The sequence below is a fragment of the Oncorhynchus keta genome, chromosome 4, assembly GCF_023373465.1.
Source record: "Oncorhynchus keta strain PuntledgeMale-10-30-2019 chromosome 4, Oket_V2, whole genome shotgun sequence".
Classification (NCBI taxonomy): domain Eukaryota; kingdom Metazoa; phylum Chordata; class Actinopteri; order Salmoniformes; family Salmonidae; genus Oncorhynchus; species Oncorhynchus keta.
In genome coordinates this window covers 16,938,707-16,963,535 of record NC_068424.1, presented here as the reverse complement: position 1 = coordinate 16,963,535, position 24,829 = coordinate 16,938,707, and the positions used below count along the sequence as shown (strand labels likewise).

The 24,829-nt window shown below is 44.8% G+C and overlaps 2 protein-coding genes across 5 annotated transcripts in view; both read right to left on the bottom strand.

The window, feature by feature from the left end:
- The window catches only part of LOC118382487 (D(3) dopamine receptor-like), a 37,349-nt gene extending 26,312 nt beyond the window's left edge, over positions 1–11,037 (bottom strand). The window contains exons 1-2 of one of the 2 annotated variants that reach the window (XM_052502701.1): positions 10,254–11,037; positions 10,061–10,107 (exon numbers count right to left, since the gene is read on the bottom strand). The gene's annotated coding sequence lies outside the window, so the exon portion shown is untranslated. Of the gene's footprint in view, positions 1–10,060 lie in introns of both variants that reach the window. The other variant, XM_052502694.1, reaches the window with a different exon arrangement.
- Positions 11,038–16,571: 5,534 nt separating this feature from the next.
- LOC118369956 (thiosulfate:glutathione sulfurtransferase-like) lies at positions 16,572–23,373 on the bottom strand. 3 transcript variants are annotated; one of them, XM_035754725.2, is made up of 5 exons: positions 23,257–23,367; positions 22,982–23,145; positions 17,336–17,458; positions 17,049–17,211; positions 16,572–16,914 (listed from the first exon to the last, which is right to left on the bottom strand). In XM_035754725.2, the coding sequence occupies exons 2-5, from the start codon at positions 23,121–23,123 to the stop codon at positions 16,860–16,862; spliced, it is 483 nt and encodes a 160-aa protein (XP_035610618.1). In that variant the 5' UTR covers positions 23,124–23,145; positions 23,257–23,367; the 3' UTR covers positions 16,572–16,859. The 3 variants fall into 3 exon arrangements, with proteins under 3 accessions (XP_035610618.1, XP_035610623.1, XP_035610612.1); XM_035754730.2 differs by having other exon boundaries at positions 23,263–23,281; XM_035754719.2 differs by having other exon boundaries at positions 22,982–23,373.
- Between the last annotated feature and the right edge of the window lie 1,456 nt (positions 23,374–24,829).

Sequence of the window (24,829 nt, the reverse complement as noted above, 5' to 3'; positions counted from 1 at the left end):
TACACGTCATATGAGATGTCCTCCCCATAGGGAAACTCTGAGTCACATCACCATCTAATCGGATACATTGCCATGATCAAGATGGGCAAAACAGTTTATTAGGTACACCACCCTGTTCACGAAAAGGGTTGTTCCTACAGACGTGGCCGTGGCTTGCTATATAAAGCAGGCAGACAGGCATCGAGGAATTCAGTTACTGTTTGACTGAACGTTAGAATGGGCAAAACAAGTGACCTAAGCGGCTTTGAGCGTGGAATGACCGTTGGTGCCAGGCGTGCCAGATCCAGTATCTCAGAAACTGCGGCCTTCTGGGCTTTTCATGCATGACAGTGTCTAGTGTTTCCTGAGAATGGTGCGACAAAAAAAACCATCCAGCCAGTAGCAGTCCTGTGGGCTCGTTGACGAGAGAGGTTTAAGGAGAATGGAAAGACTCATGCAAGCTAACAGGCGAGCCACAAACAGACAAATAATGGCACAATACAACAGTGGTGTGCAGAACGGCATCTCGGAACACACAACTCATCAGTCCTACTGCAGCAGACGACCACACCGGGTTCCACTCCTATCAGCTAAAAACAAGAAGAAGCAGCTCCAGTGGGCACAAGATCCCCAACACTGGACAATTGAGGAATGGAAAAACATCACCTGGTCCAAGGAATCCTAGTTCCTGCTGCGTCATGCTGAGTCAGGATTTGGCGTAAGCAGCATGAGTCCTTGGCCCCATCTTACCTGGTGTCAACGGTACAGGCTGTTGGCAGTGGAGTGATGGTGTGGGGAATGTTTCCTGGCACACATTAGGTCCCTTGATACCAATTGAGCAACTTTTCCATGCCCTGAAGAATTCAGGCTGTTCTGGAGGCAAAGGAGTGTACCTGGTAAAGTGGTCACTGAGTGTATATACGATATTGAATACACGTAAGGTTGACGTTTGTTGTCTTAAGTCTTGTCCTGGAGGCAGAACTGAGCGATTTCCACTAAATAGGCCAGCTACAAAGCCAAAATTGGCTATATCGTAAATATGTGCTTAATTTAAGGTTAGGCATTAGGGTTAGCAGTGTGATTAGGGTCTGGTTTAAAATTAGATTTTATAACTTTGTGCCCACTCTGCAGAGCTGCCTCCATCTCAAAAAATGCCACCCTGCACAAATATATGGCAACCATTCCCCATTCAGAACACACTATCCCTCTCTCACATCTGATATAAAGCCATCACATATGATAGTGTCACCTACACAATGAGGCTATTGCAGCAAACACAAAACACAATATCCTCCAGAGAATGACAGGCCATGGTCAGAGGAACGTAATCTCAGACTCCCAGGAGAAAGAAATCTTATCGTCTTAATGACAAAATAAATGACTTCTCAGTCTTTACAGTAAAACGTTACTGTTGTTATTCACTTTATATTTCCAGCAGTTTAACAGCTTAATGTCAGAGATGTGTATTTGATGAAGGCTGGTAGAGGTTAAGAGGTTAAGTTATTGTTTTCTGCTGGACCACTGCAGCAGACACATAGTTGGTTGGCACCATCATCAATCTCATTTTATTGAAACTATTCACTTTTTAATTTAAAAAAAAGATGATTTCCCAATCATCCCCAACAGTCATGTCTTATTGCCTTTGGCCTGTTACGGTAAATCCTCGCCATCAGAGAGAGCTAATCACTCCCTAGATGGCGGTGTGTCTCTCTCTCTCACTCTCTCTCTCTCAGCAAAATGGTAATGCCTACAACTGTGCAGTCCAAATACACATTCCAAGCATGAAGTACCTTTGTTGTACCTGGCCCAGTGGTAGGTAGATTAAGTTAACCTATAAAAACCTTTCAGCTATATTCATTTAACCTATCCAGACCTTTCAGATCAGCAGGGGGTGTGCACAAGGGCAGAAGAAAGAGAGTGGATTGGAAGTTGGAAACTTACAACTTGTCTCCTTCCTGGTGATGCCCCTTCAACCCTCCTCTTCCCTCATATTCCTTTCTCCTTTCCCCTCATATTCCTCCCTCCTCTCCCCTCATGTTCTTCCCTCCTCTCCCCTCGTATTCCTTCCTCCCCCCCTCTAACCTTGTATTCTTTCCTCCCCTCCCTTGTATTCTTTCCTCCACAACTTTTCCCTCCCCTTGTAGTCTTCCCTCCCCTCGTATTCTTACCTCCTCTCCCCTCGTATTGTTTCCTACTCTCCCCTCGTATTGTTTCCTCCTCTCCCCTCGTATTGTTACCTCCTCTCCCCTCTTATTGTTACCTCCTCTTCCCTCGTATTGTTTCCTCCTCTCCCCTCGTATTCTTACCTCCTCTCCCCTCGTATTGTTTCCTCCTCTCCCCTCGTATTGTTTCCTCCTCTCCCCTCGTATTCTTTCCTCCACTCTCCCCTCCCCTTGTAGTCTTCCCTCCCCTCTTATTCTTACCTCCTCTCCCCTCGTATTGTTTCCTCCTCTCCCCTCGTAATGTTTCCTCCTCGTCCTACTCTCCCCTCGTATTGTTTCCTCTCCCCTCTTATCCTCCTCTTCCCTCGTATTGTTTCCTCCTCTCCCCTCGTATTCTTACCTCCTCTCCCCTCGTATTGTTTCCTCCTCTCCCCTCGTAATGTTTCCTCCCCTCGTATTGTTTCCTCCTCTCCCCTCGTATTGTTACCTCCTCTCCCCTCGTATTGTTACCTCCTCTTCCCTCGTATTGTTTCCTCCTCTCCCCTCGTATTGTTTCCTCCTCTCCCCTCGTATTATTACCTCCTCTCCCCTCGTATTGTTTCCTCCTCTCCCCTCGTATTGTTTCCCTCTCTCCCCTCGTATTGTTTCCTCCTCTCCCCTCGTATTGTTTCCTCCTCTCCCCTCGTATTATTTCCTCCTCTCCCCTCGTATTATTTCCTCCTCTCCCCTCGTATTGTTTCCCTCTCTCCCCTCGTATTGTTTCCTCCTCTCCCCTCGTATTGTTTCCCTCTCTCCCCTCGTATTATTTCCTCCTCTCCCCTCGTATTATTTCCTCCTCTCCCCTCGTATTGTTTCCTCCTCTCCCCTCGTATTGTTTCCTCCTCTCCCCTCGTATTGTTTCCTCCTCTCCCCTCGTATTGTTACCTCCTCTCCCCTCGTATTGTTTCCTCCTCTCCCCTCGTATTATTTCCTCTCTCCCCTCGTATTATTACCTCCTCTCCCCTCGTATTGTTTCCTCTCTCCCCTCGTATTATTACCTCCTCTCCCCCTCGTATTATTTCCTCCTCTCCCCTCGTATTATTTCCTCCTCTCCCTCGTATTGTTACCTCCTCTTCCCTCGTCCTCCTCTCCCCTCGTATTATTTCCTCCTCTCCCCTCGTATTGTTTCCTCCTCTTCCCTCGTATTGTTTCCTCCTCTCCCCTCGTATTATTTCCCTCTCTCCCCTCGTATTGTTTCCTCCTCTCCCCTCGTATTGTTACCTCCTCTCCCCTCGTATTATTACCTCCTCTCCCCTCGTATTGTTTCCTCCTCTCCCCTCGTATTGTTACCTCCTCTCCCCTCGTATTGTTTCCTCCTCTCCCCTCGTATTGTTTCCTCCTCTCCCCTCGTATTATTACCTCCTCTCCCCTCGTATTGTTTCCTCCTCTCCCCTCGTATTATTACCTCCTCTCCCCTCGTATTGTTTCCTCCTCTCCCCTCGTATTGTTTCCTCCTCTCCCCTCGTATTGTTTCCTCCTCTCCCCTCGTATTATTTCCTCCTCTCCCCTCGTATTGTTTCCTCTCCCCTCGTATTGTTTCCTCCTCTCCCCTCGTATTGTTTCCTCCTCTCCCCTCGTATTATTTCCTCCTCTCCCCTCGTATTATTACCTCCTCTCCCCTCGTATTGTTTCCTCCTCTCCCCTCGTATTGTTTCCTCTCCCCTCTCCTCCTCTCCCCTCGTATTGTTTCCTCCTCTCCCCTCGTATTGTTTCCTCCTCTCCCCTCGTATTATTACCTCCTCTCCCCTCGTATTGTTTCCTCCTCTCCCCTCGTATTGTTTCCTCCTCTCCCCTCGTATTATTACCTCCTCTCCCCTCGTATTGTTTCCTCCTCTCCCCTCGTATTGTTTCCTCCTCTCCCCTCGTATTATTTCCTCCTCTCCCCTCGTATTATTTCCTCCTCTCCCCTCGTATTGTTACCTCCTCTCCCCTCGTATTGTTTCCTCCTCTCCCCTCGTATTGTTTCCTCCTCTCCCCTCGTATTGTTTCCTCCTCTCCCCTCGTATTATTTCCCTCTCTCCCCTCGTATTGTTTCCTCCTCTCCCCTCGTATTGTTACCTCCTCTTCCCTCGTATTGTTTCCTCCTCTCCCCTCGTATTGTTTCCTCCTCTCCCCTCGTATTGTTTCCTCCTCTCCCCTCGTATTATTTCCCTCTCTCCCCTCGTATTGTTTCCTCCTCTCCCCTCGTATTGTTACCTCCTCTTCCCTCGTATTGTTTCCCTCTCTCCCCTCGTATTATTTCCCTCTCTCCCCTCGTATTGTTTCCTCCTCTCCCCTCGTATTGTTTCCTCCTCTCCCCTCGTATTATTTCCCTCTCTCCCCTCGTATTGTTTCCTCCTCTCCCCTCGTATTGTTTCCTCCTCTCCCCTCGTATTGTTTCCTCCTCTCCCCTCGTATTGTTTCCTCCTCTCCCCTCGTATTATTTCCCTCTCTCCCCTCGTATTGTTTCCTCCTCTCCCCTCGTCCTCCTCTCCCCTCGTATTGTTTCCTCCTCTCCCCTCGTATTGTTTCCTCCTCTCCCCTCGTATTGTTTCCTCCTCTCCCCTCGTATTGTTTCCTCCTCTCCCCTCGTATTGTTTCCTCCTCTCCCCTCGTATTATTTCCTCCTCTCCCCTCGTATTGTTTCCTCCTCTCCCCTCGTATTGTTTCCTCCTCTCCCCTCGTATTGTTTCCTCCTCTCCCCTCGTATTATTTCCTCCTCTCCCCTCGTATTGTTTCCTCCTCTCCCCTCGTATTATTTCCCTCTCTCCCCTCGTATTGTTTCCTCCTCTCCCCTCGTATTGTTTCCTCCTCTCCCCTCGTATTATTTCCTCTCTCCCCTCGTATTATTTCCCTCTCTCCCCTCGTATTGTTTCCTCCTCTCCCCTCGTATTATTTCCTCCTCTCCCCTCGTATTATTTCCTCCTCTCCCCTCGTATTGTTACCTCCTCTCCCCTCGTATTATTTCCTCCTCTCCCCTCGTATTGTTACCTCCTCTTCCCTCGTATTGTTTCCTCCTCTCCCCTCGTATTATTTCCCTCTCTCCCCTCGTATTGTTTCCTCCTCTCCCCTCGTATTATTTCCTCCTCTCCCCTCGTATTGTTTCCTCCTCTCCCCTCGTATTATTTCCTCCTCTCCCCTCGTATTGTTTCCTCCTCTCCCCTTGTATTGTTACCTCCTCTTCCCTCGTATTGTTTCCTCCTCTCCCCTCGTATTCTTACCTCCTCTTCCCTCGTATTGTTACCTCCTCTCCCCTCGTATTGTTTCCTCCTCTCCCCTCGTATTGTTTCCTCCTCTCCCCTCGTATTGTTTCCTCTCTCCCCTCGTATTCTTACCTCCTCTCCCCTCGTATTATTACCTCCTCTCCCCTCGTATTGTTTCCCTCTCTCCCCTCGTATTGTTACCTCCTCTCCCCTCGTATTGTTTCCTCCTCTTCCCTCGTATTGTTTCCTCCTCTCCCCTCGTATTGTTACCTCCTCTTCCCTCGTATTGTTTCCTCCTCTCCCCTCGTATTATTACCTCCTCTCCCCTCGTATTATTTCCTCCTCTCCCCTCGTATTGTTACCTCCTCTTCCCTCGTATTGTTTCCTCCTCTCCCCTCGTATTATTTCCTCCTCTCCCCTCGTATTGTTACCTCCTCTCCCCTCGTATTGTTTCCTCCTCTCCCCTCGTATTGTTTCCTCTCCCCTCGTATTATTTCCCTCTCCCCTCGTATTGTTTCCTCCTCTCCCCTCATATTATTTCCTCCTCTCCCCTCGTATTGTTACCTCCTCTTCCCTCGTATTGTTTCCTCCTCTCCCCTCGTATTATTTCCTCCTCTCCCCTCGTATTGTTTCCTCCTCTCCCCTCGTATTGTTTCCTCCTCTCCTCGTATTGTTACCTCCTCTTCCCTCGTATTGTTACCTCCTCTCCCCTCGTATTACCTCCTCTCCCTCGTATTGTTTCCTCCTCCCCTCGTATTGTTTCCTCCTCTCCCTCGTATTATTTCCCTCTCTCCTCGTGTTACCTCCTCTCCCCTCGTATTATTTCCTCTCTCCCCTCGTATTGTTTCCTCCTCTCCCCTCGTATTGTTACCTCCTCTTCCCTCGTATTGTTTCCTCCTCTTCCCTCGTATTATTTCCCTCCTCTCCTCGTATTGTTACCTCCTCTCCCTCGTATTGTTACCTCCTCTCCCCTCGTATTATTTCCTCTCTCCCCTCGTATTGTTTCCTCCTCTCCCCTCCCTCCTCTTCCCTCGTATTGTTTCCTCCTCTTCCCTCGTATTATTTCCTCTCTCCCCTCGTATTGTTACCTCCTCTCCCCTCGTATTATTTCCCTCTCTCCCCTCGTATTGTTTCCTCCTCTCCCCTCGTATTATTTCCTCCTCTCCCCTCGTATTGTTTCCTCTCTCTCCCTCGTATTGTTTCCTCCTCTCCCCTCGTATTGTTTCCTCCTCTCCCCTCGTATTGTTTCCTCCTCTCCCCTCGTATTGTTTCCTCCTCTCCCCTCGTATTGTTACCTCCTCTCCCCTCGTATTGTTTCCTCCTCTCCCCTCGTATTATTTCCCTCTCTCCCCTCGTATTGTTTCCTCCTCTCCCCTCGTATTGTTACCTCCTCTTCCCTCGTATTGTTTCCTCCTCTTCCCTCGTATTGTTACCTCCTCTCCCCTCGTATTCTTACCTCCTCTCCCCTCGTATTATTTCCTCCTCTCCCCTCGTATTGTTTCCTCCTCTCCCCTCGTATTATTTCCCTCTCTCCCCTCGTATTGTTACCTCCTCTTCCCTCGTATTGTTTCCTCCTCTCCCCTCGTATTGTTACCTCCTCTCCCCTCGTATTGTTTCCTCCTCTCCCCTCGTATTGTTACCTCCTCTCCCCTCGTATTGTTACCTCCTCTTCCCTCGTATTGTTTCCTCCTCTCCCCTCGTATTATTTCCTCCTCTCCCCTCGTATTGTTTCCTCCTCTCCCCTCGTATTGTTTCCTCCTCTCCCCTCGTATTATTTCCCTCTCTCCCCTCGTATTATTACCTCCTCTCCCCTCGTATTGTTACCTCCTCTCCCCTCGTATTGTTTCCTCCTCTCCCCTCGTATTATTTCCTCCTCTCCCCTCGTATTATTTCCTCCTCTCCCCTCGTATTGTTACCTCCTCTTCCCTCGTATTGTTTCCTCCTCTCCCCTCGTATTATTTCCCTCTCTCCCCTCGTATTGTTTCCTCCTCTCCCCTCGTATTGTTACCTCCTCTTCCCTCGTATTGTTTCCTCCTCTCCCCTCGTATTGTTTCCTCCTCTCCCCTCGTATTGTTACCTCCTCTCCCCTCGTATTGTTTCCTCCTCTCCCCTCGTATTGTTACCTCCTCTCCCCTCGTATTGTTACCTCCTCTTCCCTCGTATTGTTTCCTCCTCTCCCCTCGTATTATTTCCCTCTCTCCCCTCGTATTGTTTCCTCCTCTCCCCTCGTATTGTTACCTCCTCTCCCCTCGTATTGTTTCCTCCTCTCCCCTCGTATTATTTCCTCCTCTCCCCTCGTATTATTTCCTCCTCTCCCCTCGTATTGTTACCTCCTCTCCCCTCGTATTGTTACCTCCTCTTCCCTCGTATTGTTTCCTCCTCTCCCCTCGTATTATTTCCCTCTCTCCCCTCGTATTGTTTCCTCCTCTCCCCTCGTATTATTACCTCCTCTCCCCTCGTATTGTTTCCTCCTCTCCCCTCGTATTCTTACCTCCTCTCCCTCCCTCCTCTTCCCTCGTATTGTTTCCTCCTCTCCCCTCGTATTCTTTCCTCCTCTCCCCTCGTATTGTTACCTCCTCTTCCCTCCCTCCTCTCCCCCCTCGTATTATTTCCCTCCTCCCCTCGTATTATTACCTCCTCTCCCCTCGTATTGTTACCTCCTCTCCCCTCGTATTGTTTCCTCCTCTCCCCTCGTATTATTTCCTCTCTCCCCTCGTATTGTTTCCTCCTCTCCCCTCGTATTGTTACCTCCTCTCCCCTCGTATTGTTACCTCCTCTCCCCTCGTATTATTTCCTCCTCTCCCCTCGTATTATTTCCCTCTCTCCCCTCGTATTATTACCTCCTCTCCCCTCGTATTGTTTCCTCCTCTCCCCTCGTATTGTTACCTCCTCTCCCCTCGTATTATTACCTCCTCTCCCCTCGTATTGTTACCTCCTCTTCCCTCGTATTGTTTCCTCCTCTCCCCTCGTATTATTTCCTCCTCTCCCCTCGTATTGTTTCCTCCTCTCCCCTCGTATTATTACCTCCTCTCCCCTCGTATTCTTACCTCCTCTCCCCTCGTATTGTTTCCTCCTCTCCCCTCGTATTGTTTCCTCCTCTCCCCTCGTATTATTTCCTCCTCTCCTCTTCTTCTTTCACTTCCCCTCCCCTCCTCTTCCCTTCCCTCTTCTCCTCAAGTTTTGTTGTCCCACAGAGCTCCCATTACTCCCCATTCCCACCATACTAGCCTTGCTGTTCCAGACTCATATTTGCGTATGCTACTCTCTACAGCTGTAATAAAGCAGGTGTTTGGAGGATATATTGGCACGGTTTGCGAGCCCTCGACTTCGTCTTGAGCCTAACAAGACCCATGCAAATATATCCTCCAAACACCGCCTTATCACTTAATTATGTCTATGGTCTAGTTCCTGATAATGTACTGAGATTGAACAGACCCAACCAGAGTCTACCGGGAGGGAGGTCTTCCATCAGCATGTAGACATGGTGACTCAGAGTGCTCATGGTGATTGGGGCTGCACACTTCCTGTTCTCTGATAATAAACACCTCTATCATGGGAAATGTGGAACGAAAATACAGCAATGCAGCGTGGGTCTGCGCGTGTTCGAGACAGAGAAAAAGAAAGACATATTTTGGCAGATTGTGTGTCTCTTTCACACACATGCACACACACCCATGGATTCACGCACACACACAAGCGCACACATACACGCTTGGGAACAGAAAAGTGCATGTTTGTCCTGTTGTTGTCTCAGGTTAAGGTGCCAATGTACTTGGACATGTAGCAATAACACCAACCTCCATCAGACGGCCCACACACACTGCAATCACAGGTTTACATAAAGGTTTTGACCTGAGAAGAATGACTGGACTTACAGAGCAGTAGGCATCAAAAGCATTTATCCAAGAATACATTGCTAATAGACATATGTAATCTGGTTATCAAAAATAAAGGCATTACACATTATTCTGATAGCCTATATCACAATGATTGACTCCTAATCAGTCAGTATCACCGGAAATGTTCAATTATCAAATCAGTTTGACTGTACAAATCAATTTGGGGATGCTATCTCCCACCTGCAGTTCTTGAAATAATTTATGTTTCTCTGAACAATTTTTCCTGTTGTTTATTAAGACATCCTCATGCCTGTTAGAAATATGCACACCTCTGAGAAATTCATTAAAACATGTTATAGTTAATATACATATTATGTCAATTGAAATGTTGTCACGCTGCCTTTCCTTCAATTTTTGTGAATGAGAAAATCTGTTCCATTTTTGGTGAAAGGCAGACGACACCTTCGATACGCCTCTCGTGAACCACTGGGCACACACTTGTTGAATAAACGTTGTTTCCACTTAATTTCAAGGCAATTACGTAGAACCAACGTGGAAAAGACGTTGAATAGGGGTCAGTCCCTGATACCTAAACCACAATCACGTGTGGGGAGTATATCAAGCCAACATGCATACCCAAATTGAACACATACAATGAAAATTGGTAAAAGTCGGCATAAAGTTTTTTTAAATCATTGAAAGTCATGCATCAAGTAGGCTGGGCTAGAATAAACAAACACAAAAACAATCCTGTATGTAAAACGTTTAAGCATCAGAACAAGACTTGGCAGGTGACCATAACAACCCCAACATGAATCTAAACCTTTATTATGTGTGCGCCAAAAACAGACAGTCCTACCTGTTAGGCTTTCCCAGCGCCGAATGCACGAGGTGCCATCGCCGAATCTGTCGGTTGAAAGGTAAAAGTTGTCCGGTCTGTTTTTATGCACTCCAACCGTACCCAGGGCTGTGAGGTGCCCATTCTCCGCGCGCTCTGAGTCAGAGAGCCCAGAGACGGAGCCTCATTAATGCACAAGACTATAAATACTCACCCACTCCGATTGACTATTTGTCCCTTGAGTTATTCTAGCAAAGCAACTGGTTCACTTGTCCCTTTTGATCTCTCGGGTTGCGCACGAGACTGCATCTCGGAACGTGATGTAGGCAACTAGGCTCGATGAAAATGAGCTTAAATTGTGATTAGTAGGCTAATGGTGGTGGTGGTTCATCTACCTGGTCATTACAAGTCATGTTCAAGCAAATGTACTATTTAGGTCTATATAAGTTTTCTTAATGTAATACAGTTATATGGTTGACGCTAATTAGGCTACTGGGATTGAAGAAAACAAATCATAAAATGAACAATGCCCTATGGGGGCCTAAAGTACATTCATAAACATTAGTCAAATGCCCGTGTAGAAGTCGATGGAAAAATGAATGACAGCTTAGTTTACATCAGGCTGCAGGTCCAAACATCCCCTTACTGACAACCGTTTTTTTTTAGGGAAAGAGCGCGGGAGACATTTATTGCGTGACTGTTGGTGCGGGTGCCATGAAAGAGCAAATGTCCGGTGTGGCTCACTTGATAGAGCATGGCGTTTGCAAAGCCGGAGTTGTGGGTTCGTTTCCCACGTGGGACCAGTACAAAAATGAGCGCACTTTCTAATCGCTATCGATAAGCGCGTCTGCTAATTATCTGAAATGTCTTAAAAACGCACCCCATCTGAGACGAACTCATTCAACATGTGGTCAAGAAGTCGGTTCTGCGTGAGCCATTGAGTATTTTTATCTTTAAAAAAAATATAAAACTTCACTCCAGTGTGCAGATTCATTGAAATCCCCCAAAGAAATCTTCACAGGTAGTGAGAGGTAACGACCAGATGAAAATGTACTGTGGGGGAGGGGGCTGGTCCAAAATAAGGGAGGGTTGTCGAACTTATTTTTTTGGCTTTGAGGAGGGTTGCGTGTTTTTTGGGGGGCACAAGGGAGGGTAGTGCGTTTTTTCCCTAGTTTACATTGGCTCTTCTGCTCATATTTTCCCGATAAACAATGTCTTGGCCTACTTTTGTTATATCCTAAAAAAGTTAAGAAACATTTGTGAAGGTTTGGTATGGCTATTATTAGGCTTTGGCTACTGTATGCTTATGATAAGAAGGCAGTGCACACCGGTGTTCAACTGATTGACAGATTAACTTGAGCTGAGGAAGACTGTTTCAGACCTAACAGAGTTACTCCTATCTAACAATAATGGTTATCTTTATACAAAATAGTCAGATAGAAAATTAGCCAATTACCCTCCTTCTGTATGTCTTTATCTATATTTTATTTAACTAGGCAAGTCAGTTAAGAACAAATTCTTATTTTCAACGACGGCCTAGAAACAGTGGGTTTCAGGGGCAGAACGACAGATTTGGACCTTGTTTGCTCAGGGATTTGAACTTGCAACCGTTACTAGTCTAACGCTCTAACCACTAGGCTACGCTGCCGCCCATAGCAGACTTAGTAGCCGTCTGACATAAAGACATTTCTTTATGCTGGTGGCATCTCTCTCTCTCTCTATATATATAAAAACATAGGAATATCACACAGTATACACCAGTGGCGGCTGCTGAGGGGAGAACAGCTCATTATAATGTCTGGAACAGAGTAAATGGAATGGAACCTGTAAACCATGTGTTTGATGGATTTGATACTATTCCACTCCAGCCATTACCATGAGCCTGTCCTCCCCAATTAAGGTGCCACCAACCTCCTGTGGTGGACACCTAAACCTATAGGCCCTGGCATGTAATGTCCTGATACATTTAGTGATCAAATCACTGACAGTTGAACCGTGAGGTGAACAATTATTGTTTGAGGAAAGTAACCAAAAAATTAAAATATTAAAATAGGCTAAACAGTTTAGCATATATTACACATTGAAACACAAGGAATTAGTGTTCTTATCATTTGTTAGAGGCTGTTTAAGGACACGTAAATGTGGCTCATTTGGCCAACATCCATCTTTTATTAATAAAGCTGGCTACACCAGGTTGGATCTGAATGCATATGGATGCCCATAACATTTCTCTAATGTCTCTGGTCAATTAAAATCTTCCCTGTCATATTGTCCGGCGACAACTCTTCCTAAAGTACACTCTGAAATGGCATATTGTCTTCATGAAGATTTTAGAATATCCACATTAAAATCTGTCGCCAACTGGATGGAAACCTAGCTATAGACACACCAAGCCAGTGTGCTCGTCCACTGTCACTTTGATTGTGCTGCACATCATGGTTAAGAACAGGATTCCAACCAAAAAAGCTTGTAAGAATTGTACTTAAATTCCCCCAAATACTCATCTGGAGGTTGAGCATTTTTTGTCTCTATCTGTATCTATGTAATTGTATTTGTATTTATGTAAAACAAATAGGAATCACAATGGAAATAAGTCCCAGACTTTATTGTGCAATCCCAGTCACTTAAAAAAATGTATTTTTTTTTTAAACTGACAAATAAAATAAAAATCAATCAATCCAAACTGTGCAGCGGCCAATTGATTAATGGAAAGAGACATCTGTTACAAAAGACCAGAACGTTTAATGACATTCAGAGATTGTCAAGCCAAGCCTTCTATACTGGGTAAGCCTACAAGGTAGGGAGTGATGTCTTTTCTGTTAGTCCAGATTGACAGACGACTTATTGTGGTGTTGAAAACACAAACCATGATATTGAAGTGCCCGAAGTTAACATGCTTTGTTTATTGGTTTTGTGGTGCATTGACTCAGAAACATTTGTTCCATATATTTTAGACAACTATAAATATGGCATCAAAATGTAGAACATCTGATTTCCCCCTAGCTGATCAGTCTGCAACTGGCTCTGATTGTAGTGTAATAAACATGCAGTGAGAGTGAGCTCTTCAGTGGTGGTCGGCGAACCCTCAACCTTCTGGCCCGTAGCCCTGCGTGGCATCGGCTGTGCCACGAAAGCATCCTGAAGAGGCAAAGTAGATATCCACACTTATAAACAAAAGGTTGCTACAGTTATTATTAGTTGTGGTTGTAAACATTCTTTTTGGTTAATTCTATGAGGGGGGAGGGTGTTCAATTTGGGGAGGAGGCCGTTGATTTTTTCATGACACCTTGAGTTGTTTATCGGGTTAGCCTAACTGTTAGAACTGACTGAAACAAAAGTTACCAGAACCTTCTAGCAAAATGTTCTGTCTGTGTCTGGTATGTTCTGTTAGAAACACAAGAGAGAAGTAGCCAACCTGAAAAGCTCAAGGTCTGTTCAGGACATACAGAACAGGGTATGCAGCGTCAGTAGAACTCTAGAGCAAATAGTTGATCATTTTATGTCCGTTAATTCAAAACTAATAAAGGCCCAATGCATTGCTTGTTTTTTTTTCTTAAAAAAAAATAATTGAAATGTTTATCTGAATGTTTCTGCACCCGCAGCACCCCTACTTCCTGCAACCTCATGCAGTAAATGATGAATAATTACCCCCCTTATTACACACCATCACTATGCATTAGAGGAAATGAGCAGGCTTCAATCCTAAATGAATGGGTATGAGGAAGATTGACAGCATCTAATTATATTTTCAGAGGCCTTTTGTCCTGATGATGAATTATGCTGTATGCTGCACAGCAGTGGTCTATGAGTGGGAGGTGAGACGAGAAAGACAGGAGCCAAGGAAAGAGAAAAGAGAATTGGAAAAGGAATTTTAGAGTCTAGAGCCAGATCCACACTTGATACATGTACTGTAGACTATCAGCCCCCAAATCAACGAGAGAGAGATGCAGAGAGAAATCTCTCAATCTTCTCCAACATGGTTTTCAAATCAAATCAAATTTGATTGGTCACAGACATATTTAGCAGATGTTATTGTGGGTGTAGCAAAATGCTTGTGTTCCTAGCTCCAACAGTGCAGTAATATCTAACAATACACACACAAGTAAAATAATTGAATTAAGAAATATATAAATATATTAGGATGAGCAATGTCAGAGTGGCAATGACTAAAATACGGTAGAATGGGACACAGTATATACATATAAAATGAGTAAAGTAGTATGTAAACATTTAAAGTGACCAGTGATTCCATGTCTATGTCTATAGGGCAGCAGCCTCCAAGGCGCAGGGTTGAGTAACCGGGTGGTAGCCAGCTAGTGATGGCTATTTAACAGTCTGAAGGCCTTGAGATAGAGACTGAAAAATAGCTTCTCGGTCCCGGCTTTGATGCACCTGTACTGACCTCGCCTTCTGGATGATAGCGTGGATAGGGTGGTGCTCCCTCTGCTTTATAGAATCTCTGCAGAACTGTGGACTATCAAAGCTGCTCAGTGTCAGCTAGCATTAGAGCAGACTAGCAGGAGACTATGTGGGAATGAAAGGCTCAATCAACAGTAAGTCGGAGCCGAGGGAAAACAACTTCATCATGTCACCAAGGCCAGCATCTATCCTGACTCCCTTCCAGCTGGGAGACTACTATCACATCCTTGAAATGGTGAGATTGTGACCCCCCCACTATCTATACGCCCTGTTCCTCCCCCAGGAAAAATCTGCAGTGTAGTTTGTAATGTTTACTATGTCCTGATACATTTAGTGATCAAATTGCTGACAGCTGAACCGGGAGGCAGACAATTATTGTTTTAGTTAAGTAGTATATGTATTTATGTTCCTCCCCCCAGTGAAAATCAGCAGTGTAGTTAGTAAACATTACAAGAGGGGGGAAATCACACTGTCTACTGTACTGACATTGACCGGCAGACACATAAAATGGGATGAGGGAGAGAAAGGAAAAACAGCGAGAGAAAAATAAAAAAAAAGTGAGAAAAGAGAAATGACTGAGAGAGAAGAAAAGAGAGCTGGGAGCAGCTTTCCTACTGAATGGGTGATGAAGAGACCATGAGCTGACCCCGTGTTTGACAGCTGACCCCGTGTTTGACAGCTGACCCCGTGTTTGACAGCTGACCCCGTGTTTGACAGCTGACCCCGTGTTTGACAGCTGACCCCGTGTTTGACAGCTGACCCCGTGTTTGACAGCTGACCCCGTGTTTGACAGCTGTTGAGTCTGGCTGTTATTTACCTGTCAGCATAATGGAGGTTTGAACAACATCAATGGCCGTGAACGCTCAGGGGACCATCGTAAACAACAATATAATCGACTAAGAAGAGCATGGTTATCAGTGGAGATGTTAAAGTGATGGGGTACATAAAACACTGCTGCCATCTTATGGCTGAATAGGTAAATTGCAAACTGTTTCAGTATTGATTTGATAACAGAGGTGCACACCTACAGTACCAGTCAAAAGTTTGGACACAGCTACTCATTTCAGGGTTCTTTATTTGTACTATTTTCTACATTGTAGAATAATAGTGAAGACATCAAAACTATGAAATAACACATATGGAATCATGTAGTAACCAAAAAAGTGTTAAAACAAAATATTTAATATTTGAGATTCTTCAAAAAGTAGCCACCTTTCGCCTTGATGACAGCTTTGCACACGCTTGGCATTCTCTCAACCAGCTTCATGAGGTAGTCACCTGGAATGCATTTCAATTAACAGGTGTGCTTTGTTTAAAGTTAATTTGTGAAATTAATTTCCTTCTTCATTAGACCAGTGGAAATATGTCCTTTGAGATTTTTGGTTCAAACCCCTGTCTTTGTGAGCTGCAGAGAAGGTGAAAGGATGATCTCCGCATGGGTGGTTCCCACCGTGAAGCATGGAGGTTTGATGGTGTGGGGGTGCTTTGCTGGTGACACTGTCAGTGATTTACTTAGAATTCAAGGCACACCAAAGCATTCTGCAGAGATATGCCATCCCATCTGGTTTGTGTTTAGTGGGACTATCATTTTTCTTTACAGCAGGACAATGACCCAACACCCCTCCAGGCTGTGTAAGGGCTAAGGAGAGTGACGGAGTGCTGCATCAGATGGCGTGGCCGCCACAATCCCCCGACCTCAACCCAATTGAGATGGTTTGGGATGAGTTGGACCGCAGAGTGAAGGAAAAGCAGCCAACAAGTGCTCAGCATGTGAGAACTCCTTCAAGACTGTTGGGAAAGCATTCCGGGTGAAGTTGGTTGAGAGAATGCCAAGAGTGTGCAAAGCTGTCAAAGCAAAGGGTGGCTACTTTGAAGAATCTAAAAGAATAAAATATATCTTGATGTGTTTGACACTTTTTGGTTACTACATGATTCCATGTGTTATTATATAGTTTTGATGTCATCACTATTATTCTACAATGTAGAAAATAGTAAAAATAAAGAAACCCTTGAATGAGTAGGTGTGTCTAAACTTTTGACTGGTACTGTATGTCATTGTTTATTGTTCATTTATGTAAAATTCCTGCATAAAATAAACAGTAATACAACCATATAAATCTTAAATATTGACTTTATTGATGAAGTAAGTCTCTCAGTTTATGATCTTGCCTTTTACATTTCACATCAGTCTTTCAGCCAAATGAGATAGGAAATAAGGATGCAGAACAACCTCTTCCAAGTAAGTTAGTTGTCATAGATAACTGAGGTCAATCAGTCAGGAACAGTATCTGAAAACTTGAGTCCTCTAAGACGTGTGTTTCGGTATTGGTTTTCTGGTGCAGTACTCAGACTAGATGAGTTATAGGGCTGGACCAGAACTCTGTTATGGATGTAAAGTGACTCACTTTCCCTCATGTGCGGCCCATTCACTGTACCCCCCCTGATAGTGCCGAGCCCTAGGAGAGAGAAGGGGAGGAGAGAGGGGGAGATCTTTCAGGTGTCTTCCAGTATGTGTATATGAGAATACTGTATGTCCACACTAATGTACCACACTAATAAGGTATGCCAGGTGAGTTAAAGTGTGTTATACCTGTTGAAGCCCAGTTGTCGGGCGATGGCTAGAGCTTCGGCGCTCCTCCGGCCCTTCTGGCAGTGGAACACAAGGTTGTCATCATCTTTCCCAGGAGCCTTCACTTCGAACTGCAGCTGGAACTGCTCTGGTGACAGCTTTAGAGATTCCTCCAGCTGGCTCACTGACAGACCCACACATACACGCTGAACATTAGTAGAGATTGCGCGCATGCACAGATACAGTACACATAAAAACACACACCTTTGATAGGTTAATATACACCATGATTTGTGTAGTCTACTCACATGGGATGTTTACAGAGTCCGGGATGCGTCCAGCCATGAACTCATCTTGGTTGCGGACATCAAACAGCTGGACGTTGTGAGTGGACAACATGTTCTTCAGCTGCTTGTAGCTCACCACCGAATCTGAGACACACACACACACACACCACTATAATGGGTTCACTGCTATTCCATAATCATATCCCCTGTCCCATTAATATACATTGTTGTCTGTTGTTAAAACCTTGATAAACCTGGACTCACCGTCCATTGCTTGAAAGAAAGACTCGGAAACCAGGAACAATTTCAGCCAAAATGATCCTACTGGTGGTGAATTCAGTGAAACTAAACTGTTCAGGACAGAGGTTTACTAATAGAGGTTGAGAGGCAGGCTGTGTTACAAAGGTTGACTATAGTGCTGGACCCCCAAACACAGTCTATAGTTGAAAAGTATGAATAAGCCAATGAATGAATAACTTGAACCAGGCCCAATCACAAACTGCATGGCAGCAGATCCATTCACACACACACACACTTTACTGGAAAGTGCTGATTACCTTTTTTCCAGTTAGTCCTAACATCTGGGCTAACCAACCAATCCACTCATCAGCCATTCTAATTATGTTTTGCTACTCTAGGTGAGCATTTGAAAACAAGAGCATGTTAGGGAGCATGTCATGGAACCAGTCACCAATATGGCTACAGCAGAAATGCTGCAATTAAATAGCCTTTAACTAGTTTCCTGAAAGAGGAAATCTGCCGTTCAAATCATCACAAAGCAGATACCCCGTCACTGTATTGGTAAAAAGCTGAGCGATGTGGCTGGATAAATGTTTCCACTCAAATTCATAGACAGAGTTAAATCAAATCAAATCATCCATTGTTTAAAGTTATGGATGCTATCACTGACTAACCATGAGATCAAAATGATCATTGTAAACGAACTCTGTTAAAACTACATTACAAACAATGGAGTAAAACAAGCTTATATTTTGGGTTCTGATGGGGCATGACAGTTGTATGGGGTATGAGTAAGTTCATGAGGCATTTATAAGTTATATTCTTCAACAATCAATGGGTAGTGCTTAAATTTGTAAATCAGGAGGTGCCGGAACAAAAAGTGAGCGCGAGGGGGGGGTCTTTTCATTCTCCTTGGGAGCTCTGGTGGCAAAGGAACCAAAAAAAATCCCTTCATAATAACACAATGCATGTCACCGCATTTGCGTAGTGGCATAGAGCACTGAGCAGTAGAGTAGAGGCACGTATAAATTCCACACATCGAACATTTTTAGCATCCTAGGGTCCAGATTTTTTGGGGTTTAATTCTAATTATCTTCTGTGACCAATTTTTACTAGATCCCTGCCTGAGCCCTACCCATGCCTGCTACGTTAATGCCTGCTACGTTAAGACCCTACCCATGCCTGCTACGTTAAGACCCTACCCATGCCTGCTACGTTAAGACCCTACCCATGCCTGCTACGTTAAGACCCTACCCATGCCTGCTACGTTAAGACCCTACCCATGCCTGCTACGTTAAGACCCTACCCATGCCTGCCACGTTAAGACCCTACCCATGCCTGCCACGTTAAGACCCTACCCATGCCTGCTACGTTAAGACCCTACCCATGCCTGCTACGTTAAGACCCTACCCATGCCTGCTACGTTAAGACCCTACCCATGCCTGCTACGTTAAGACCCTACCCATGCCTGCTACGTTAAGACCCTACCCATGCCTGCTACGTTAAGACCCTACCCATGCCTGCTACGTTAAGACCCTACCCATGCCTGCTACGCTAAGACCCTACCCAGACACGATTGCTTCTGCCCGAAACTAGAAATAACTTCCTGTTAGTACACCTAAATCCATTAGCAGCTTTTCTCTGTGTCACCCGCTACCTGTGCGCTGTTCGCTCTGCATGTGTTCTGCTCATGGCTGCTCTGAGTGAGTATAGCAGCAACTCCGCTTGGGCTCAATGACCAGATATGAGAGCACAGAGCATGGCTGCGAGCTGCTTTTCGTCACTCAAACATTTGTGAAATAATCTCTCCGGTTTTATATTTGATGAGGTTGAAGCCCTTTTGACACCTACGTGTTAAACAAGGTTCAACCCACACACCGCCCACTCCACCTAGTTAGAGGGGAATCTTGGGAGTTGTTGGACTTGGGAACATCAGGACTGATCATGACATTCAAAGCTAGATAACTAGACTCAGACATTGTTTATAAAGTTTTAAAAAGTGAATGTGTCTACAATAGACGAGTGAAAACAACAAAACCACTGTATTACATGGGTAAAAATAGTCCTTTAACCTGTATATGCAGGGGCGCAACTTTCACATGGGACGGGGGACATGTCCCCACATTCTGAAATGTACAGATTAAAAAGTCTTCCCTTTGATCAGCAGGAGCCATTTGCTTTCCAACCTGTGTTTTCCTGTGATTGTATTTGAAATATTGCGAAAGGCCTGTTTTGGCTGTATGCTGTTCACTGAAAGATTTGCAGCAAGTTCCCCATTGTAGGCTATGCCTTGTGATTGGGCTACACACAATCAACAGCTCGGATCCTCTGTGGCGAAGTTATAAACCTACTCCTGGTGTAGTATTCTGAATGGTTTCATTTATTATTATTTATTTCAATGCATCATCCATTTCGTATGATGTTACGAATTACAATTCTGCCATCTCTCACCACAATTGGCAAACAATTGGCCAGTCAGCCAATCAGTGTTGTTCTCAAACATCAAATCAAAATGTTATTTGTCACATGTGCCGAATAGAACGGTGTAAACCTTACAGTGAAATGCTTATTTACAAGCCCTTAACCAACCATGCAGTTTTAAGATTTTAAAAAAAATCTAGACTTGGAGCTCCGGTACCGCTTGCCGTGCAATAGCAGAAAGAAAAGTCTATGACTTAGGGTGGCGGGAGTCCTTGGCAATTTTTGGGGCATTCCTCTTACACCACCTGGTATAGAGGTCCTAGATGGCAGGAAGCTTGGCCCCAGTGATGTACTGGGACACACGCACTACCCTCTGTAGTGCCCTGCGGTCGGAGGCCGAGCACTTGCCATACCAGGTGGTGATGCAACCAATCAGGATGCTCTTGATGGTGCAGCTGTAGAAGCTTTTGAGGATCTGAGGGCCATGCCAAATCTTTTCATCTCCTTTGTCTTGATCACATTGAGGGAGAGTTTGTTATCCTGGTACCACTCTGCCAGGTCTCTGGCAATGATGGCTTGGAGTCATGCTTGACCATGCAGTCATGGGTGAACAGGGGGCACAGGAGGGGACTGAGCACACACCCCTGGGGACACCGTGTTGAGTATCAGTGTGGCGGATGTGTTGTTACCTACCCTCACCACCTGGGGGCGGCCTGTCAAGAAGTTCAGGATCCAGTTGCACAGCGAGGTGTTTAATCCCAGGGTCCTTAGCTTAGTGAGGAGCTTCGTGGGCACTATGGTGTTGGACGCTGAGCTGTAGTCAATGAATAGCATTCTCACATAGGTGTTATTTTGTCCAAGTGGGAAAGGGCAGTGTGGAGTGCAATAGAGATTTCATCATCTGTGGATCTGTTAGGGAAGTATGCAAATTGGAGAGGGTCTAGGGTTTCTGGAATAATGGTGCTGATGTGAGCCATAGCCAGCCTTTCAAAGCACTTCATGGTTACCTTGGCAGGTAACCTTGGTGTTCTTGGGCACAGGGACTATGGTGGTCTGCGTGAAACATGTTGGTATTAAAGACTCATCTAGAAGAAAAAGAAACGCAAACCTATTTAGGTGAGGTGCTGGCTAGCGGAGTAGAAAACTTGAAAATAAAAGAGCTGCACACTCTAGGAGCTCAGATGCAAATATGTAATTACCAACAGCCAAGCCGTCATCAGGGTATAATCACAAACACTGCGGAATTACTCGTTTATATCGTGTCAAAAGACACAGGTGTCTGTAACCATGGCCAAGAGTGGCCTAATATTATTGGTTACTTCTCAATTATTAAAATGGCGTACAAAGAACAGCATACAAACAACAAATGGATAGCATACAATCATAAATTCATTTTAGACTACACAAGCTTACAAACAATTACAATGGCAAGTAACAATAATCACAAGAATGGCTTCAGACAGGTTGAAAATGTCAGTGAAGACACTTGCCAGTTGGTCAGTGCATGCTCAGAGTACAAATAATCCGTCTGGCCCTGTGAATGTTGACCTGTTTAAAAGATCTTACCCACATCGGCTACAGAGAGCGTGATCACACAGTCATCCGGAACAGCCGATGCTCTCATATGCATGATTCAGTGTTGCTTTCCTCGAAGCGAGCATGTTAGTTATTTAGCTCTTCTGGTAGGCTTGTGTCACTGGGCAGCTGTGTTTCCCTTTGTAGTCCGTAATAGTTTGCAAGCCCTGCCACAACCAACGAACACTCGAGCTGGTGTAGTATGATTCAATCTTAGTCCTGTATTGACGCTTTGGCTCTTTGATGGTTTTGTCGGAGGGCATAGCAGAATTAGCATCTGTGTCCTCTGACCACTTCCTTATTGAGCGAGTCACTGGTACTTCCCGCTTTAGTTTTTGCTTGTAAGCAGGAATCAGGACGATATCATTATGGTCAGATTTGACAAATGGAGGGCAAGGGAGAGCTTTGTATGCGTCTCTGAGTAACAGTATAACTTTAGACCGTCCCCTCGCCCATACCCAGGCTCGAACCAGGGACCCTCTGCACACATCAACAACAGTCACCCACGAAGCATCGTTACCCATCGCTCCACAAAAGCCGCGGCCCTTGCAGAGGGGAACTACTACTTCAAGGTCTCAGAGCAAGTGACGTCACCGATTGAAAGGCGCACCGCTAACTAAACTAGCTGTTTCACATGCGTTACAGTGGCCTAGAGTTTTTTCCCTCTGGTTGCACATTTAACATGCTGGTAGAAATTAAGTAAAACAAATTGAAGTTTCCCTGCAATATTGTCCGGCTACTAGGAGCATCGCCTCTGGATGAGCATTTTCCTGTTTTACTAGAAGGCAATTCCAATTAACTATTACATTGAAAATGATTCAATAGTTTCTGGAATGAAGCAGTCCAAAACTGAGAGGTGGCTCAAATTAAAGCTGCAATATGTAACTTTTTGGGCTACCTGACCAAATTCACATTGAAAAGTGGAAGCCACTAAGAAGCGGTCTAAGTGCGCTATTTCTGTTTCCCTTAAGTTTAGATTTTGCACACCGGCTTCAAGTAGCTTAATATAAAATAGTGTTGGTTATGGAAAATATATTTCACATGGTTTAGATGGTGCAATGATTCTCTACTATAGTTGCTTGTTTTGTCACAAACTGAAATTAGGAAAACTATTGGTATTTTAGCAACCAGGAAATAGTGTAGTGATTTCTGCACAGTGCATACATTTTAAGCACTGTCAATGGGTAGGCTATATATAATTAATTCAAAAGTCCAAAATTGTTGTATCAATCGCAGATTGCCCTTAAATGAATACTCAAAAGGTGCCTTAGGCTATATGATGACATTGGTAACACATAGGCACGGATTTATATGGCGCAGTCACATTGAACAACAACTAGGTCTATGTTGGATTCAGGTTGAACAACTGATTAACCAAATTGACAGGCCTCAAGAAGAGTGGTGACCGTGACAGATGGAATTATAGCCTACCGGGGTTGGGCAAGGAGGACTCGCTGAATCTGGTTGTTGAGGTCGTGATACCACACCATTGGCCTCTCATACCGAGCGAAACGCGGCTGCTGGTTTCCGCAAGGGTCAGAAATATTCTCCGTAACAGCAGACCGGACACCATGATGACTATAGACCGGCTTCCCCTTGTAAGCAAAGGAACAAACTACTTTGTATCAAAAAATGTATTACACAGTATTTTCTTTCTGCCCTCTGCCGACAAATACGTGTTAACAATGTTTCAAGAGTGCACGTACCCTAACCATTGTTAAAGTGTTGAGAAATTTGGCCTATCTCGAGTCATATTATCGAGAAAGATAAGAGGCAATTGCGTCGATTTATGAGTTCTAGGAATTAGACCCTTAGTGAATGGGCGCGTTCGAGCAGATTACTTTTGACAAGTAGGTGACCATCGTTGATCATCGTCGTTGATTGCGCCTACATGTCGGATGCATTTAGTTAACAAAAACATGTATTGTTTTTTTACTGCAGGTTGTGGGAGGCTCTATTGGCTCTAATTCGTGTATTTTTGTTTCACCCACACGAACGTGACCAAAGATAAGCAAGACATTTCACTTGGTATTTTTTTTCTGGCCAGACGACAAATTCCCACCTGGCGTGGACTAATAAAGTGTATTTTATCTTATCTTCTACAGAAAGGAACCTTGACCATTGTTCTAGTTTAGCCTATTTTACAAGCAATATGTTGAGTTCCAGTGCAGTGCATGGGAATTATTTACAGTGCAGGACAAAATAGAAAATGCCAAACTTGGCTTGGGGCGTAAAAAGTTACATAGGTCTTCTTCAACATCAGCGGTCTGCCAGCGTGCTGACGTGACACTGATGGGTTGTCGGGTCTGATGGTTTGTTTATATTGCAGGTTAGGAGAATTAACGTGACAGGTTAGGATAATTAATGTGACAGGTTAGGATAACAGGTTAGGATAATTAACATGGCAGGTTAGGATAATTAATGTGACAGGTTAGGATAACAGGTTAGGATAATTAACGTGACAGGTTAGGATAATTAATGTGACAGGTTAGGATAATTAACATGGCAGGTTAGGATAATTAATGTGACAGGTTAGGATAATTAATGTATCCGTGGTGACGTGACGCGTCATTCAGGGCAGGTGGTGGGGCTCGAGGTTTCTGTGTTTTACACTATATCCATTACCATATATATCATTGAATATTATCTGCTGTTGGCTTGTGTGGATGTATGTATCTGTTATGCAACATAGCTGACTTGAAACATTGTTAACAGTTTCAAGGCCATGGGCCTTTCTCATGATGGAAAAGTAGCATGAAGACAGGAACTGTTCAATGAGTTGGGGGGGGGGGCACATTCAGAGCGGGGTGTTGCGAGAACAAGCGGTCTTTTGTTAGATAACAGGAGACAGGTGCGAGATAACGGTATGAGCGCATGGATGTTCTTCACAGCAACACTTACATCTATCAACAGAAGCGCAAAGAGGCGGGGACCCGCGTGAGCGTATGCAATAGGCTGAGCAAGTTTAAACCACGCCCAGTCTCTACTGTGATAGGCCAACAGACGGGTTGGAACTGTCTATCACAGTATAAAGAATACTGTTTACATACATCTTGTCAGTTCTCTGTTTTGCCCTGCGAGGTGGGACAGAGAGAGCCCGTATATACGAAAATTGCATTTACCACTTATTGCTTAGCTAATAAAAAGTACATAGTATACAATCGGTGACTCATTGTCATATTTATCCTGATACCAGATTCGAATTGACGCAACTCTAACAGAGGGGGGGCTTGCCTGTTTTGCATGTAATTTTGCCGTTAATATGTGTCACATATCAGT

What these genes read in the sequence shown, in the direction of transcription:
- LOC118369956 (XM_035754719.2), bottom strand. Translation starts at nt 23,123, where the DNA reads ATGGTGTCCGGTCTGCTGTTACGGAGAATATTTCTGACCCTTGCGGAA. An exon ending in GTCCTCCTTGCCCAACCCCG is followed by an intron (nt 17,459 to 22,981) that starts GTAGGCTATAAT and finishes TGTGTGTCTCAG; the next exon opens with ATTCGGTGGTGAGCTACAAG. An exon ending in GGACTCTGTAAACATCCCAT is followed by an intron (nt 17,212 to 17,335) that starts GTGAGTAGACTA and finishes TGGGTCTGTCAG; the next exon opens with TGAGCCAGCTGGAGGAATCT.